The following is an 18,921-nucleotide window of genomic DNA, read 5'->3' as shown; positions in this document are numbered from 1 at the left end:
AATTCCAAACGCGATCCCTATGTCCACTCAAACAAAACCCATCTCAGTTAACAATCCACTTTGAAATACAGTTCGCAGACTCAGGAATACTTCCTGCAAAGTGATGTTTTGGATAAACCAATTTGAGAAAGAGAGGTCCTTCAGGAACCAGCTGCAGATTCTTGCCTGTCTCAAACTACTGTTTAAACTGCCCGCCTGAGACACTGCTCCTGACCTGTACACAGGCAAATCACTAACTTGAAAACAGCTGTTTGTCTGGTCTGGTCCCAGTCAAATCTTTAACTGAACTGTTTCTCCCGGAAAATTTTAGACTGTCCTCAGACAGATCTAAACTCACTAGACTGATATCAGCTGCTTCTCTGGTCACATTCCAATCTAAAAATGAAATTCTTAAACTGAAACCTCAACTGCTTCAGCCCGTGACTCCTCCCATTAACTACATCATCGAATGTCTCTAATGTACTAAATATTCCCCAGGGAACCCTCTTAATATAAACAAAATTCCATTTCCCAAGCCTCAAAAAGTGGCTGGAATGAATTGTGATCTTACTTTTGTGATGCTTTAATTTCACCTCTGTCTCTAAATTCTCTTTGCTGCCTTTCAAATCAGGATTTTTACAAACAAGACTGCAGCAGTCACACACACTAGCCCAGGCTCTTAACATTTATTGCACCAAATACATAATAAACAAGACATCTGAAATTCCTACACCCATCACACTGAGTGACTTGCTCAGCCATTTTAGAGGGCAGTTAAGAATCAGCCATATTGCTGTGGGTCTGGAGTCACATGTAGGCCAGACCGGGTGAGGACAACAGATTTCCTTCCCTAAAGGGGCATTAGTGAACCAGATGGGTTTAATCAAAGATGGCTGTCAAAGTCAGCATTACAGGAGTCGAGTTTCAGGATTCCCTCCTTCTTCCTCTCATTATTGATTACATTTAAATGCCGGCAGAAGCTCTGGTGGGATTCGGGATTTGAACCCACGGCCCTAGAGCATTCTCTTGGGCCTCTGGATCACCAGTCAGTGACGTTACCACTTGGCCATTATCGCCACACCATTGTCACCGCACACCCGCCCCATGTGTGTTCCTAGGATTCACAGGCAGAATGCCTTCTCATCTCTGTCCTAAATGATCGACCCCCTTACCCTGAGATTGTGCCCCCCCCTCCTCCCCTCCAACGTTCTAGATTCTCCAGCCAGGGGCAACAATATCCCAGTGTCTACCCTGCCAAGCCCCTGCAGAATCTTGCATGTTTCAAACGGAAAACAATGGATTAGGCATCAGTCCCTAAGGCTGCAGCCGCGTTTCCATGGCACCATTCATTTCTCAGAATGTTCCAGTGCTCTTTCCAGTACGTTCTGATGAAGAGCAATCGCGGCTGCATTGTGGGAAATGTGCGCCAGCCAGTTTGCGCACAGGAAGCTCCCGCAAACAGCAATGTAGTGATGACCTGGCGGCTGGTCTGTGATGCGGAGCGAGGCCAGCAGCGCGGGTTCAATCCCCCGCACCGGCTGAGGTTGTTCACGAAGGCCCCGCCCTCTCAACTTTGCCCCTCGCCTGAGGTGAGGTGACCCTCAGGTTAAATCACTACCAGTCAGCTCTCCCCTCCCCCCCCCAAAGGGGAAAGACGCCTATGGTCATCTGGGACTATGGCGACTTTAGTTACTAATGACCAGATAATCTTTTTTATTGAATCAAGGGATGTGGGCATCAGTATTTGTTGCCCATCCCTACCTGGTATTGAAATGAGTGGCCTGCGAGGTTATTTCAGAGTTACATGAGTTACATGTGGGCCAGACCAGGCCAGGACAGCAGATTTACGTCCCTAAAGCACATTAGCCATTTCACAATCATTTTTCAATGCCAGGTTTATTTTATTGAATTCAAATTTAAACTATCTGCTAAAGTGGCATGTTGTGGCACAGAGGCACAGTGGTTAGCACTGCTGCGTCACAGCTGCCAGGGACCCGGGTTCGAATCTGGCCTTGGGCGACTGTCTGTGTGGAGATTGTACGTTCTCCCCGTGTCTGCGTGGGTTTCCTCCGGGTGCTCCGGTTTCTTCCCACAGTCCAAAGATCGGTGAAAGTTAGGTGGATTGACCGTGCTAACTTGTCCCTCAGTCTCCAAAAATGTTCAGGTTAGGATACAGGGATAAGGCAGGGAGTGGACCCAGCTGGGGTGCTCCACAACCTTGTTCTCCAGGAAAGGAATGATTTCCACAATGTGAGGGAGGAGTACGCTAGGCCGCACGGTCGTGGCCTGGGAGGAACTTTAAGAGCAATCAAGAGGGAGCATTGAGAAAGCAGAGAGAGGCAGCGACAGAGGGAAAGGTTGGAAACGGGACCTTTCCATACATCAGGCATGCTGTGAGAAAGGGCCTCGAAAGGGCAGCACGGTAGCACAGTGGTTAGCACAGTTGCTTCACAGCTCCAGGGTCCCAGGTTCGATTCCCGTCTTGGGTCACTGTCTGTGTGGAGTCTGTACGTTCTCCCCGTGTGTGCGTGGGTTTCCTCCGGGTGCTCCAGTTTCCTCCCACAGTCCAAAGATGTGCAGGTTTGCTGGATCGGCCGTGCTAAATTGCCCTTAGGTTAGGTGGGGTTACTGGGTTATGGGGATGGGGTGGAGGTGAGGGCTTAAGTGGGTGCTCTTTCCAAGAGCCGGTGCAGCCTTAATGGGCCGAATGGCCTCCTTTTGCTCTGTTGATTCTATGATTCTATGACTGTCCCAGATGCAGGGGCCAGGCTCTGCTTTTGAGCCTGGCTTAATTTACCAAACCACACCACACCTCTGAAAAATGTCATGCTTAGAAGGAACAAGGCAGTTTACTGAAGGATCTTACCCCAAGTATGACACAGGCTGGACCTAGGAAAGCCCATATGTATCCTGATTCGATGTTCAGCCAGCAGCTGGGTGGAAAAGAGAAGTTGCAAATGACTCAATTGTACAAGATAGACATTCATCGACGTTTTTAGCTACAGCGCAAAGCCGTTGCTACAATGATTTCACACAACCAAACGCACTCACCGATGGATATTTACCTGCTTTACAGAGGGTGGACACCCATCAGGAGCAGAATTTTGTTCCCATTGTTCCTATCAGTTTCTGAAGACAGATTGCTCTTCATTTTTCCATGCCTGACTGTGATATATGGAAAGCGTCTAATCTGAGTGTGATATATGCACAGTGTCTAATCTGAGTGTGATATATGGAAAGTGTCTAATCTGAGTGGATACATGCACAGTGTCTAATATGAGTGTGATATATGGATCGTGTCTAATCTGAGTGTGATATATGGATCGTGTCTAATCTGAGTGTGATATATGGAAAGTGTCTAATCTGAGTGTGATATATGGATCGTGTCTAATCTGAGTGTGATATATGGATCGTGTCTAATCTGAGTGTGATATATGGAAAGTGTCTGATCTGAGTGTGATATATGGATCGTGTCTAATCTGAGTGTGATATATGGAAAGTGTCTGATCTGAGTGTGATATATGGATCGTGTCTAATCTGACTGTGATATATGGAAAGCGTCTAATCTGAGTGGATACATGCACAGTGTCTAATCTGAGTGTGATTATATGGATCGTGTCTAATCTGAGTGTGATATATGGAAAGTGTCTAATCTGAGTGTGATATATGCACATGTCTAATCTGAATGTGATATATGCACAGTCTAATCTCAATGTGATATATGGAAAGTGTCTGATCTGAGTGTGATATATGGACTGTGTCTAATGAGAGTGAAATATGGCTAGTGTCAAATCTGACTGTGATATATGGACTGTGTCTAATATGACTGTGATATATGGATAGTGTCTAATCTGACTGTGATATATGGACTGTGTCTAATCTGAGTGTGATATATGGACTGTGTCTAATCCGAATGCGATATATGGATAGTGTCTAATCAGACTGTGATATATGGACTGTGTCTAATCAGAGTGTGAAATATGGCTAGTGTAATCTGAGTGTGATATATGGCTAGTGTCTAATCTGACTGTGATATATGGACTGTGTCTAATATGACTGTGATATATGGATAGTGTCTAATCTGACTGTGATATATGGACTGTGTCTAATCTGAGTGTGATATATGGATAGTGTCTAATCTGACTATGATATATGGATAGTGTCTAATCTGAGTGTGATATATGGAAAGTGTCTGATCTGAGTGTGATATATGAACTGTGTCTAATCTGACTGTGATATATGGATAGTGTCTAATCTGACTGTGATATATGGACTGTGTCTAATCTGACTGTGATATATGGATAGTGTCTAATCTGACTGTGATATTTGGATTGTGTCTAATCTGACTGTGATATATGGACTGTGTCTAATCCGAGTGTGATATATGGATAGTGTCTAATCTGACTGTGATATATGGATTGTGTCTAATCCGAATGTGATATATGGACTGTGTCTAATCTGAGTGTGATATATGGACTGTGTGTAATCCGAATACGATATATGGACTGTGTCTAATCTGACTGTGATATATGAATAGTGTCTAATCTGAGTGTGATATATGGAAAGTGTCGAATCCGAATGCGATATATGGACTGTGTCTAATCTGAGTGTGATATATGGACTGTGTCTAATCCGAATGCGATATATGAACTGTGTCTAATCTGAGTGTGATATATGGACTGTGTCTAATCTGAGTGTGATATATGGACTGTGTCTAATCTGAATGCGATATATGGACTGTGTCTAATCTGAGTGTGATATATGGACTGTGTCTAATCTGAATGCGATATATGGACTGTGTCTAATCCGAATGCCATATATGGACTGTGTCTAATCCGAATGTGATATATGGACTGTGTCGAATCCGAATGCGATATATGGACTGTGTCTAATCCAAATGCGATATATGGACTGTGTCTAATCTGAGTGTGATATATGGACTGTGTCTAATCCGAATGCGATATATGGACTGTGTCTAATCTGAGTGTGATATATGGACTGTGTCTAATCCGAATGCGATATATGGACTGTGTCTAATCTGACTGTGATATATGGACTGTGTCTAATCTGAGTGTGATATATGGACTGTGTCTAATCTGAATGCGATATATGGACTGTGTCTAATCTGACTGTGATATATGGACTGTGTCTAATCTGAGTGTGATATATGGACTGTGTCTAATCCGAATGTGATATATGGACTGTGTCTAATCTGAGTGTGATATATGGACTGTGTCTAATCCGAATGCGATATATGGACTGTGTCTAATCCGAATGCGATATATGGACTGTGTCTAATCTGAGTGTGATATATGGACTGTGTCTAATCCGAATGCGATATATGGACTGTGTCTAATCTGACTGTGATATATGGACTGTGTCTAATCTGAGTGTGATATATGGACTGTGTCTAATCTGAATGCGATATATGGACTGTGTCTAATCTGAATGCGATATATGGACTGTGTCTAATCCGAATGCGATATATGGACTGTGTCTAATCTGACTGTGATATATGGACTGTGTCTAATCTGAGTGTGATATATGGACTGTGTCTAATCTGAATGCGATATATGGACTGTGTCTAATCTGAATGTGATATATGGACTGTGTCTAATCTGACTGTGATATATGGACTGTGTCTAATTTAATAATAATCTCAATTCAAAGTGGAATCTTGTTTTCCCTTATTGCAAAGTCACCCGTAAAATTCAGTTTAATCACTTTCATCTGGGACTACGTGAGGTTTGGATGTTTTTTCCAACATTGTGTTCCTCATATGAAAGACTCCTTTGGAACGTTTAAAAGATCCGCTCTTGACGTGTGGTACCAGTTTTGCCTTTGTACAAAATAATATTTATTAGTGTCACAAGGAGGCTTGCATTAACACTGCGATGAGGTTACTGTGAAAAGCCCCTAGTCGCCACATTCCGGCGCCTGTTCGGGTACACGGAGGGAGAATTCAGAATGTCCAATCCACCTAACCTGCACGTCTTTGGACTGTGGGAGGAAACCGGAGCACCCGGAGGAAACCCACGCACACACGGGGGAGAACGTGCAAACTCCGCACAGACAGAGAACCAAGCCGGAATCGAACCTGGGACCCTGAGTGTGATATTTGGAAAATGTCTAATCTGAGGGTGATTGGCCTCCTTCTGCACTGTAGAATGACGCAAAACACAATTAGGAATGACACCTTAGCTAGCCCTCAGATTTTCTTGCTGATCATCTTGTTGGCCTTCATTTAAAAACAGAAAAGATACTTTCGGAAAGCACCGATATCAACTGCAACCCCCATGATTCTCACACTGTCATCAGTCAAAGGTCAATCCCAGTGGTGTGATTGGATGAGTGCATCCCCGATGAAGGCAATGGAATTCTTCAAGGGAATGTAGGAGTTTCTGTCAAGATCAGCATTTATTGCCCATCCCTCGTTGCCCTTGAACCTGAGTGCCTTGCTGGGCCATTTCAGAGGGCAGTTAGGAGCCAACCACATTGCTGTGGGCCCGGAGTCACATGTAGGCCATACCGGGTAAGGACGGCAGATTGCTTTCCCTAAAGGGGCATTAGTGAACCAGATGGGTTTTTACGACTTTCGATAATGGTTTCATGGCCAGCATTTGACATTTAATTCCATCAAATTTCACCATCTGCCATGGTGGGATTCGAACCTGGGGGCCCCGGAACATTACCCGGGGTCTCTGGTTTGCTAGGCCAGTGACAATACAACTACACCACGACCTCCCCTGATAAAACAACACGATCTAACACTTGTAATCTTCCATTTCCAAATCATTTATTCATTTGAAGAAGTATCATTACGGGTCAGCATTCTTAAAACCATTGCTTGAAAAAGACAATGTGCCCAAAGGTGGATGTGCTCTACTTACTGTGTTTCTGTCCCATAAGCTTGAATATTGACTGCCATTGTGATTGCAACAATGATAACAGGCGAACCGTAGCCACAGAGATACAGGTATTTCGGTTGAAGACTCCTTGAGTGGAACACTTTTACCACCATGAGGTAAAGCTGGACACCTTCCAGGAGCATCCAGGCAAAACACGCCAGGAACAGGTAATGGAGCATAATGGCAACGGCCATACACGCACTCTGAAAGAATCATATATTCCAAAGATGGGGTGATGAAAACATATGAATGGCCATCTGTGGCTCGCGATACACCAGAAACACCCCTCGTCTGTGCTGAGTTACTGATCTCAGCTGCTCGTCATTGGACAACTTTGATTTGTAGATCCCCCCCACTCCCCCGTCAATTAACTCAACCTCCATCCTCAACAATTGATGTTGCCTCATAAATCGGTTCCCAGGTTTGAGTCACGTCAATTCTTCATCAGCTTGCTGCAGTGTTAGGGCAGATAGTCCTCCTAAAAGTCACAATGAATCCCTGCGAGGGTGCTAAACTATCCCATCCGCATCCTCTGTGAACTGTCTCCATCCTTTGACATGGCTGGCAGTCTCCAGCCAATGCCCTTCCCCCCATTGTCCAGTCGAGCTTTGCTGAAAGGACAACGCTCAAAGCTACAGAGCTAACGACAAGAACAACATCCTATCATCTGGCCTGCTCATAAACTCCTTAACAAATGCTACCTGACCTTTAACCACACTATCCCCAGGCCAGGTGACCCTATATGTGGTTGGGTGCACCTCACCGAGTCTCATCGGCATCTTGCAGTATCTAATACTCAAGGCCACACATGCAACCAGCTATCGCTTTGGCAGCCACCATTGCTCTCGGAACCTCCGAATTGTCATCCCAAATTGTCCGACATCCAGTAACACATGGGCCATGATTTCCTTGAATTAATCGGAAGACTGAAACCAAAATCTTCAGACCCCAACTTCTACAGATGCACCACGGAAAGTATTCTTTCTGGTTGTGTCACAGCTTGGTATGGAGCCTGCTCTGCCCAAGACCGCAGGAAACTACAAAAGGTCGTGAATGTAGCCCAGTCCATCACGCAAACCAGCCTCCCATCCACATCCATTGGACTCCGTCTACAATTCCTGCTGCCTCGGAAAGGCAGCCAGCATAATTAAGGGCCCCACGCACCCCGGACAGACTCTCTTCCACCTTCTTCCGTCAGGAAAAGGATACCAAAGTTTGAGATCAAGTACCAACCGACTCAAGAACAGCCTCTTCCCTGCTGCCATCAGACTTTTGAATGGACCCACCTCGTATTAAGTTGATCTTTTCTCTACACCTTGCTATAACTGTGACATTATATTCTGCAGTCTCTCCTTCCTTCCCTATGTACGGTATGCATTGTCTGTACAGCATGCAAGAAACAACACTTTTCACTGTATACCAATACATGTGACAATAATAAACCAATTCCTTCCCATTTCCTGACCACTGTCTCAGGCTGAACCAGATTGTCGAGAATCCTTTTGACCTTAAGCCCCATTCTCACCCCATATACTCTCCACCCAAGTGACCATCTATTTCCACTGCTGTACCGTCACTGGACCCCACGACTCCTGCTTAAATCATCCAGGCTCTTCAATTCGCCCACCGCCAACTCCCCACCTTCCACCCTCAAGTAAATTCCCAGTTCATTCAAACCTCGGCAGCCACGCAGTCCGTGTCCTAATTCACATAATGTCCTGCTCGGCCGCCTTGCGCTCGCTGGCCTACACTTCAATTTAAAATTCTCATTCTGCTGTTGAAAGTCCGCCATATTCTCCCCTCTCCCCATCCCTGTAACCTCCTTCAGCCCGACAACAGGCAACGCTGGCTCTTGTACATCCTTGACTGCCTTCGTCTAACCTTCACCTCACCATCGATAAACCTCTCTGCCGCACTACCTCAGTCGCCCCTCCTTCAAGGTGCTCCTTAAAATATGCCTCTTTGCCCAAGCATTTAGTCACCCCAATTAATATCCCCTCCTTTGGCTTGGTGAGATTTTCTATCTGATTGCCCTCCAGTGTAAGCATCTTTGGTTATGTTCCTCTGCTTTACATGCTCGATCAATGCAATTTGTTGTTTCTGCATCTGAGGCAAGGCAGCACTCCCTCAGGACTGCACCTAGGTGTCAATTCAGCTTGCACGCTCAATTATTGTGATCTGAGGCTCAAATACAACCTTCTGTCGCTCGGGAAGCATGCTACTGATCGAGGTTCGGGTTGGTAAGGCCTAGAACTACACTCAAGGTGGGGGGGGGAATGAAAAATCGATTGTCTGCCTCTGGGGACACCCATCAATTCGAGGCGGTGGGAGGGTTCTGCAGCAGGGAAGGCCCAAGAAAACATTTGAGGCAGGTGGGTGACCACAAGGGTGCCACAAGATGGAGGTGCCCTCCGAAGGCTTCGAAAAATAACTTTTCCAAATCAATTGAGGCTGCAGTTGCCAAGCAACCATTTTGGAGGGGGAAAACCCTTTCTCGGGGGCGGCACGCGAGGATACAGGCCACTCCATTGGATTAATAATTAATCGATGTTCCTCCACCTCTGGGTCAGCCCTCGCCTCGATGCTGCCTTTGGAAAAAGGGCGTAATTCGGGAAATCGGGTGATTGGCACGCCACACTTCTGAGCAACATTGCCAGTTTCCTAACCTGCCTCTGAGTCCATGGCCGGATGCAGCCCAGGGTGTCAGCGTTAAATATCACCTGGTCGCAGTTAGCAAGGTAGAGGGGCGCTTCCTCCACCCTGGCACGACCACATTGCTGAGGCTCGGGAGTCGCAGGTAGGCTGGGCTAGGTGAGGATGGCAGATTTCCCTCGCTCAAGGGCACCACCGGGCCAATTGGGCTTGCAACCCAAGGGCCCGGGTAACGGCGGGTGGCTAAATTTGAATTCCATCAAAGGAAAGCTGGATTTGAAAGCCTAACGGTGACCATGATTGCTGTAAAATGAAATGAAATGAAAATCGCTTATTGTCACAAGTAGGCTTCAAATGAAGTTACTGTGAAAAGCCCCTAGTCGCCACATTCCGACGCCTGTTCGGGAGGCTGGTACGGGAATCGAACCGTGCTGCTGGCCTGCCTCGGTCCGCTTGCAAAGCCAGCGATTTAGCCCAGTGAGCTAAACCAGTTAGCCCTGTGCTAAACCAGAGAAAAAAGTGGCATTGGCATGGTGGCATCGGGGGGGGGGTGTCAGGGTATCACCCTGCCCAGAGCCCAGCCACCCCGCTTGCCTGGGGTCTCTATCTGGCTCACTGGTGTCCACGAGGAAAGGAGATCTGACATCCTGACCGTCGCCGAGATCGACAACAATGCGATAGACTCTTAAATGGCCTCTGGAATGGCCGAATAAGGCACTCACTTCAAGGGGCAATTAGGGATGGACACAAAATGCTGCTGCAGTCAGTGGCGACATCATCCAATTAATAAAAAAATAAATTTTGATTTAATTTAAATTTAATGAGTTTGAACCCATGTCCTCAGAGAGTTATCAGGGCTCCCTACATTATTAGGCCAGTGACATTAAACATTGCTGGGGAGAATTGTACAGCCACTTAGAACTGCACTCAAGGTGAAGGCAAGCAAATTTATCATTGCATATGGAAGACAACAGAACACTCCCTCCATGCTGAACTGAAAGTGTCAATGTAGATCTACTCCTTGAGCCCCTGGAGCGCGGCTTGTATCCATGGCTGCCCGTCAACCCAGGCGTGAGATGAGATACGGCCGACAATCACATTACAGGCTGTAAAGAAACAAGAACGTACCCTGTGGGCATGTCTGTCAAAGTCTATAACAAACAGGACTTCAGCCAGGAACAGACTCAGGCACAGGTGGGAGTGGATGGTGATTCTAATGTTATCCGTCGTTCGACAAAAGGAGAAGGCGATGAGAGACAGCAGGAGGCAGACCAGCGACAGCGCCGTTCCGACGGTGGTGACCATTTGCAGATTCGCTTCGTCGGCGAGCTGGATGGGGAAGAGCAGAGAACAGTGGAGTGAAGCAAGCGGGAGGTCAAACCGCGTTGAGCTCGCGTGGGCCACCCCAGTGAGCGACTGAGTTGAGTGTCCCATGAAACCCCCTAATCTGAGATCAGTGGGAGGTGAGCAAGCGTTGAGGGGAGTCGGGCGGGGCCTTGCTGAGGTGGAACGGCAAGACCCCTCCGACCGTCATCAATCCACCGCGTGATGTGGAATCATAACTTTGCAGGCTGCCGCTGACTCCTCTCCTCTGAAGATCTTCTTTTCACCGCCTCTGACCTTGTGGTCTCCCAACCCCACTTTCCAGCTTCTTCCCAAGACCCCCGGACAGTACCGCCCTTGACACACCTATTGTGGTGGAGGGACTGTATAATAACCTCCACCAGGCCCTCAGATTTACCCTCTCGATCTCCTCATGGGACTTGTAGAATAAGAGCTTCCCAGCCAGTGGACTGAGGCCCAGACAGCGGGGGTTCATAATCACCTCATTCAGAGACCGGCCCAGACAGGGATTGGCAAGTTGCTCCCGACTGTGCGTATTTACCGCCATGGCGGCAGTTCCCTTTGATCATGAATAAACTAGCGTTATCTGTTAACATTTTCCTGCTCTGATGAAAGGTTGTCACCTTAAAGGTTTACCTGCCCGTTCTAAACTAAATTTGGTGCCTGCACAGCAAACAGTGCAATCTCTTTGGAGATGCATTCTGTCCCTCTATTTTTGTACCCAGTACCTCATTTGCGCTTTTCTCATTGCGCCTAACTTGGCAATAGGACCTTTGCACCTCCGCTTGAGCCTGGTCCACCATTTTGTTTGATCCAGGTCAGCTCCATTTGCGAGTGCTGGTTTATTCACGGTCAAAGGTGATTATCAGAGAATTTCCAACCGTGCAGAAGGAGGCCATTGGGCCCATCGGGTCTGCACCGACCCTCCGAAAGAGCGTCCCACCTCGGCCCACTTTCCTGCCCCATTCCCCATGATCCTCACCCAACCTTTGGACACTCAGGGGCAATTTAGCGCGGCCACCTAACCTGCACATCTTTGGACTGTGGGAGGAAACCGGAGCACCCGGAGGAATCCCACGCAGGCATGGGGGGGGGGGCGAACGTGCGGACTGCGCACAGTGACCCGCGGTCGGAATCGAACCCGGGTCCCTGGCGCTGTGAGGCAGCGGTGATAACCACTGTGCCACCCTGTCGCCGTTAAACAGACAAACGACAAACCAGTTGACATTTTGGCAGTGGTGGGATTTGAACCCACGCCTCCGTATAGACTGGAGCCTAAATCCAGCATCCTCGACTGCTCGATCACCCAGCTGATGTGTTAGTACCTTGAAGGGAGCGTGCCTTCAACTGCACTCCATCACGACTCACCACCAGACATGATGTAATATACAACCCTGTGATTCAGTCGGCAGAATGGAGCAGTCAGATCAGACATGCCTACAGAACCTCCCAGGCGCCATTCTCTGCATTCGGCCCTACCTTCAAATAAAGTACCCGTTTCAGTAAAAGTGGAAAAATGCTAAAAGCCCTGGCAGCAGCTAGGGGGTAAGGGGGGGAGGAGGAGAGAGAGAGAGAGAGATGGAGAGATAGAGAGAGTGGGAGAGAGATGTTGTGTTAGGTACACTGGTCTAACGCTGGCTGCAACTGGATGCAGCTTAGATCAGACAGATACTCCAGACCTTGAAGTTAGTTCAATCAGGTTTATTGAACTAATAGCACAGTTAGCACAGTTCTCTGTGAGCTCGACTCTCTGCTAACTTAAGTGTGGTTACTCTGTCTGACTGAACCAGACTAGCTCTTAGCCACGTGGTGGGGGTGTGAGATTGTAACAACACCCTTGACTGACTCTCTAGATGTTCATCAGTGGAAAGAGGTGGAGTGTGAGTGACTCGTGTCTTTTATTGTCAGATCTCACCCTTGAGTGTCCTGCCTGCTTATTGGTCATGTCCTGTTCTCTGTGTCCATTAGCTGCCTGTCTGTATATCATTATGTGTGTGTCCGCATATCATGACGAGAGATAGAGAGAGAGAGTGGGAGAGAGAAAGAGAGAGAGAGAGGGAGATAGAGAGACAGAGAGGGAGACAGAGAGAGACAGAGAGAGAGAGAGATAGAGAGAGAGGAAGAGATAGAGAGCGAGTGGGAGAGAGAGAGAGAGGGAGAGAGAGAGAGAGGTAGAGAGAGTGGGAGAGAGAGGGGGAGAGAGAGCGAGAGGTAGAGAGAGTGGGAGAGAGAGGGGGAGAGAGAGGCAGAGACAGACAGCGTGAGAGGGAAAGGGAGAGATTGAGAGAGAGAGGGATGGAAAGATAGAGAGAGTTCGGGAGAGATAGAGAGAGCGAGAGAGTGAGGGATAGATAGAGAAAGGGGGGAGAGATAGAGAGAAAGAGGGTGAGATAGAGAGAGAGAGAGAGTGGGAGAGAGAGAGGGGGGAGATAGAGAGAGAGAGGGAGATAGTTTCGAGTCTGTGTGACTCATCTTCAGAAACGTTAACTCAGTTTCCCTCTCCGCCGATGCTGCCAGACCAGCTGGGCATTGCTAGTGTCTGTTTTTTCCATGAATGTGGGTTCTTTGTTTGAAGGGAAGACTATATGTGGAGAATGGTGACCCGTGGGCTCTGGGGGCCAGATCTGACTGCCCGATTCTATCGACTGAGTCACGGGATCAGATATCAGGGGGGTAATGATGAACAGCATTTGAAGGCACGCTGCCTTAAAGGTACTTGCACATCACACTGCATCAAAGGCGGGCCATGGGAGCTGGCCTGGAACAAAATGAATGGTGGACCGGATTCGACCGGGAGGTCTGTTTCCCTTTCAGGTTTTCCGCACACTCAGCGTTCTGCTCTGATTGACGAGCCCACAGTATTGCTTCCCCAGCCCTTGGTGCACGATTGGCGACAAAGGGGGAAGTGGCTTCATTTCCCTTGATCCGCCCCCCCCCCCCCCCCCCCCCCCAGTCGTTGTTCCTGAGGCGCACTTTGCCGCTTCGCACACGGCCCGAGAGACGGGGATCGTACCGGGATCGGGTACGTTGAAAGCAGCACAGCAAAGCTGGTCAGGTGCGAGCAGCTGCACGCCACCTGATCCCTCTCGTAACTGATCACTCTGCAACCATCAGGCTGCCAGCCCGAGCCTCTCGCGTCGCTGCTCCAGTACACACACAGCGCATTCCGATTCGTGTATCCCGTCTGGCAAATAAAAAAAAGAGAGAAACAACGTAGCGTTGATTTGATATTGGTGGTTGAAGAGTATTACAGAACAGTAAGAGGCCACCGTTGGTTTAAGTTCCCCGCGCCATCGTCATTGGCCCCGAGTCTCAACAATGTCCGCTCCGTTCTCCCTCCCATGTTAACCAGAGAAAGATCAATGTCTTTTCCGCATGGAAGGAGGCCATTGGGCCCTATTCTCTGTGCCAGTTACCCAGGTCCATCCCACCTAGCAGCTCTTGGCTCGTACCCCTGTAGGTTACAACACTTCAAGTGCACATCTGAGTATTTTTCAAAAGCGGTTAAGGTTTCCTCCCTCTATCACTCTCTCAGGCAGTGAGTTCCAAACTGCCTTCAACCACTGGGTGAAAATATTATCCTAGAATAGAATCCCTACAGTGCAGAAGGAGGCCATTCGACCCATTGGGTCTGCATGGCCCTTGGAAAGAGCATCCTACTTAAGCCCACACCTCCACCCTATCCCCGCAACCCCACCTCACCTTTTGGACACCAAGGGGGCAATTTGGCATAGCCAATCCACCTAACCTGCACATCTTTGGACTGTGGGAGGAAACCGGAGCACCCAGAGGAAACCCACGCACACACGGGGAGAATGTGCAGACTCCGCATAGACAGTGACCCAAGCCGGGAATCGAACCTGGGACCCTGGAGTTGTGAGGCCGCAGTGCTAACCACTGTGCCGCCTCCCCTCCTAATCCTTGCACCAATGACCTGAAGTCAATGTCTGCTCGCTGTTGACCTCTGCAATAATGGAGATTGTGGGGCAGTGGGCTCGCGCCCCTGCCTCCGAGCCAGCAGCTCCGTGTTCGAGTCCCACCCCAGGACTTGACGGCCGAGGAAGGTGCATTCGCAACGCGGCCAAACAGGTTGAGAGCGTCAACCTGCAAGATCCTTCCAAACACGCCAATGGCTTACAGTAAGAGCGGGAGAGGTTTTGGTGTCAGCCACACTTGATGGGGAGGGGCTGCAAGCTACAAGCCCCCTGGCGACAGCCGAGCGACCTGTTCCGGGAATTGCCAGCGGTGGAAACAGAACAAAGTCTGCGTAGCGAAGGGAGTTAGAATGAATGGAAGTGGGTCACTCCAATACATTCTAACTTGGACCCTCATAATTAAATGCACATCAATGAAATTACACCCTTCAACCTTCCGTCTTCCAAAGAAAACTGTTACCAACCTCCGTCAGGGTGAAGTTTAAGCTGATTGGAGAGGACAGTTTTCCTTTCTTCTGGCTGCTCACAGAGACCGTCAGCACATCAGTCGCCAACGTTTGCTTGGTCTTGTTTATGTTTTCCCGTAAACCCACATCCATTCCAGATACTGAGCCACTTAAGATGATGGTAGCTATTGAAGCTATTCCTGTGTATGGAGTGCAGATTGACAGCATTAACCAGGACAGGAAGTGCAAGATGACATGACATTAATTGTTCCCTGTGGTGCGATGGAGTCAACACCTAGGGCACGAGAGCGAACGTTTAAAAGTAGGAAGGCCAATCATCATTCAGGGGTTGGGTTCTGGAGAGATTCAGCAAGGCAAGGGCAATGTGAAGGGTTCAAAGAGTTGCAGAGAGCCAATTCAAAAGGTGGACCGATGAAAAAAGAGAACCGCCACTCCTTTTGAGTTAACCGTTTCATATTCTTTACAATTTCTGAGAAGAGAGTACATGTTGCTGAAGTTTTTCACCTTGCACTCATCAGGACAAACACAAGAATACCAAATTTAAGACCATAAGATCATAAGGCCGAGGAGCAGAATTCGATCATTCGACCCATCGAGTCTGCTCCGCCATTCAATCATGGCTGATATGTTTCCCATCCCCATTGTCCTGCCTTCCCCCCATAACCCCTGATCCCCTTGCTAATCAAGAACCTATCTACTTCTGTCTCAAAGACACTCAGTGACTTGGACTCTGCAGCCTTCTGCGGCAATGAGCTCCATAGAAGAAATTCCCCCTCATCCCTCTAATTTCCAACGAGCACAGATCAAACGTCCTCAACCGCTCCTCATACGAGAAGCTCTTCATTCCGGGGATCATTCTTGTGGACCAAATTGAAAAGAAAGACAACAATTGACAAGGCAGGAGTGAAGGGTACTGATTAGTTGACAAGTCGACTCTGATTGGCCAAGGCATTGCCATGGGAAAAGCAATAGGCTGCTTAAGCTCCTGGGCAATTTTAAAAAGTTCAAGGCTTGGGCATATCCCTTTAGTTTGCACAGAATAGATAAATGTATGCCATTTCCAGCAAAGGTAAATGAGCCCATTATGAGCTTCACTGATTATCTTACATTGCCGTCCTATTCCCAATAACCTATCTGAATACAGACAATCTTCCTGAATTCCTTGTCGGACTTATGCAGTTCACCTGAGGTCACCGTGGGGCCGACTGGGAGAAGGCTCCCCTCGGTTATGTGCCTTTATCTATAGACAGTCAGCATGTAAAGCAGGAGCCAACGTTACCAGACTTCTGGTTTCCTTTGATCGCGGTCTGGTCCAAATTGACTGCAGTAGTGGCTGTCGCTAACTGGGCCGGTCCGCCGACCCCAGGCTGTATTTTAAATGCTTGCACAGTGACCTCTGGAAAGAAGAATCAATCATAATTGGTGGGTTTTCGCTGAGAAACACATTATAATTACAACACAGATACACTAAGGCGTTTGTCCATGTGATGATTTACCCTCCATGTGCACAGATACCCACTTTGCTCCCATTTCCCTCCAACCCATTGCCTTCATCCATTGATACAATTTAACCCTGAGTGTTGTCATGGTTTGTGTCTCAATCACTGTTGCGACGAATGGAGGAGTTGGAGTATATTGAATTCTCAATATTGGGGCAATATAAGGGTTTAAGGACTGGGGTTAAAGTGTGCTTGACTGCAGTGGTCACGTTTTTTTTAAAATGAATCCTATTTTTGCAGGCCCTGGGGTTTTTTAGGAGGCCAAAGGTGAAATTGACCAGAGGAATGTGTTTTTCAGTCTGGGCTAATGCTCTGTGGTTTGACCGGGGAAAGTCCCTGGGGAGTAAATGTGCTTTTAGTCTGGAAAGATATTTGGGGTTTTCTTTCATCTTGGAGAGATGATGTCACTGCTGGGTGGAGCTAAGAGGCATTTTGAGAATGCTTTGGAGAGGAGTTGATGTCTGATCTGGGGTTGATGTCTTAACGTGGGGTTAAGCAGTTCATGGAACACTAATGAAACCTTAAGCAGATCATGGGACACTTATGGGACTGGTGGATTGATATTCCCAAAGGACTATGGGGAATACACACTCCCCCACTGAAGGATGGGCCGCCCCCTTCTACATCCTGTATAAAACCGGAAGACCATGAACTGTGAGCTGGCTCCTGTAGTATAGTAACTCTTGTTCTGTTGCATTAAACATTTTTCCTTTTACCCAACCTGTTCGGCTCGGTGTGGAACTCCTTTCCCAACTTTATAATAGCAGTTTTCTCTCCCAGTAGGGAGTTATCAAAATAGTAATAATATTTAAAGCAGAGCAGTCTGGTCTAAGGACAAGGAGGAAGCTGGAACATGGCAGATGAACCAACCTTTTGAATATATTCAGCCAGAGTCTGAAGGGGTTCTAACCCTAAAGTTGTTCAGTAAAGCAAGTAGCAGTCTACGCCATGCAGATTTTAAGATGGATTGAGAGCTATATGTTTATTTTCTTGTTGTTTAAAGGGGAATTGAGTAGTAGTGTTTAAGGAGTAATTGTAAACTGTTCTTCTCAAGTGTGAAGTTCAATAGTTCAATATTGCATTCATAATAAAGTTTTGTTTTAAAAATACCAAATCCCTATTTCTTCGTGCAATCGCTTCTGGATCAAATCATTCTTCACACGCAGACTTACAAATAAACTCAAATATCGGAGTTTCGGTCCAGTATCCTCGCACATATCCCAGCAACTGTTGGGGTCTGGGATCGTAATACTGTGGAAACCTTGAACATCACCTGATGGAGGTGACAGGAATCTCACTCGCCATTGGAGAGACAGTCCTCCTTTGGGAACGCATGCCCAGTTATGTACCAATCGGGCACTTAACTGGGTAGCATGGGCCTTCCCCAGGGTCAGGGAGGCCGATGAAATCCAGCCCCCTTGGAGTTTCTGGCCAATCAAAGGGCACCATCGGGGACCGTGGCAGAGGAGGGGGGTGGGGGGAGATGGCAGTTGCCAGCAATGCACCCTCCAGTCGGAGAGGGGTGAAGGGGTAGGGGGCCGCGGGGGAAGGGTGATTGGAATCAAGGAAGGGGGTGGTTCTTAGCGTTCCCCTCCCTTCCCAATGCCGAGCCCCCCGATCCAACATTGTTCAGCTCTTTGAACAACGGAAAGACCAGCTAAAGGTGGGGACAACATGCTCCACCTGCAAGGACATCTAAGCGTGGGCACTGTCACGGAGAGGTTTGCGCATGCAAAATGACCCCTTGCCCTTCCCATCATGGGTTTTGTCAATCCTAAACCTGGGCAGACCTAGTAAGGAGACCATTTTGACCCTACAACTCTTTTCCCATTTTATGTTTATGTGTGGGTATAAGGGTGTCATAAACTGCACGAGACTTATGAAGTAACAATGATTAAACTCCCTGTGAACCACGCCGGATATGGGCTCCCCTGTTAAAGGGGGCGGGGAACCCTAAACCACGTATAGCTGAACCTTTGTATAAAGTCAGCCAGTTTCTTGCCGTGTAAATAATAGTTATTGGAATAAAACTTTGTTTCTTTCAACGACTGTGTGTGGGCACCTCCGGGGTCTACTAAAAAGGGTCCTGTTGTTTTGATGGGCGAGGTGAGGGGTGGCTATTTTACACAAGTCAGTG

The 18,921-nt window shown here is 47.8% G+C and overlaps 1 protein-coding gene across 1 annotated transcript in view; it reads right to left on the bottom strand.

The window, feature by feature from the left end:
* Nucleotides 1-18,921, bottom strand: part of LOC140403321 (adhesion G protein-coupled receptor E3-like) — an 82,163-nt gene that overhangs the window by 10,728 nt on the left and 52,514 nt on the right. Inside the window, exons 9-14 of the mRNA XM_072491171.1 lie at nt 16,565-16,681; nt 15,283-15,464; nt 13,897-14,067; nt 10,668-10,868; nt 6,870-7,090; nt 2,846-2,912 (exon numbers count right to left, since the gene is read on the bottom strand). Of these exons, the coding sequence (XP_072347272.1) occupies nt 2,846-2,912; nt 6,870-7,090; nt 10,668-10,868; nt 13,897-14,067; nt 15,283-15,464; nt 16,565-16,681 (959 nt within the window). The remainder of the gene's footprint in view (nt 1-2,845; nt 2,913-6,869; nt 7,091-10,667; nt 10,869-13,896; nt 14,068-15,282; nt 15,465-16,564; nt 16,682-18,921) is intronic.

Source organism: Scyliorhinus torazame, chromosome 27 (genome assembly GCF_047496885.1).
Source record: "Scyliorhinus torazame isolate Kashiwa2021f chromosome 27, sScyTor2.1, whole genome shotgun sequence".
Taxonomy (NCBI): Eukaryota; Metazoa; Chordata; class Chondrichthyes; order Carcharhiniformes; family Scyliorhinidae; genus Scyliorhinus; species Scyliorhinus torazame.
The sequence above is the reverse complement of the archived record's forward strand: the minus strand, read 5'-3'. Positions and strand labels throughout refer to the sequence as shown.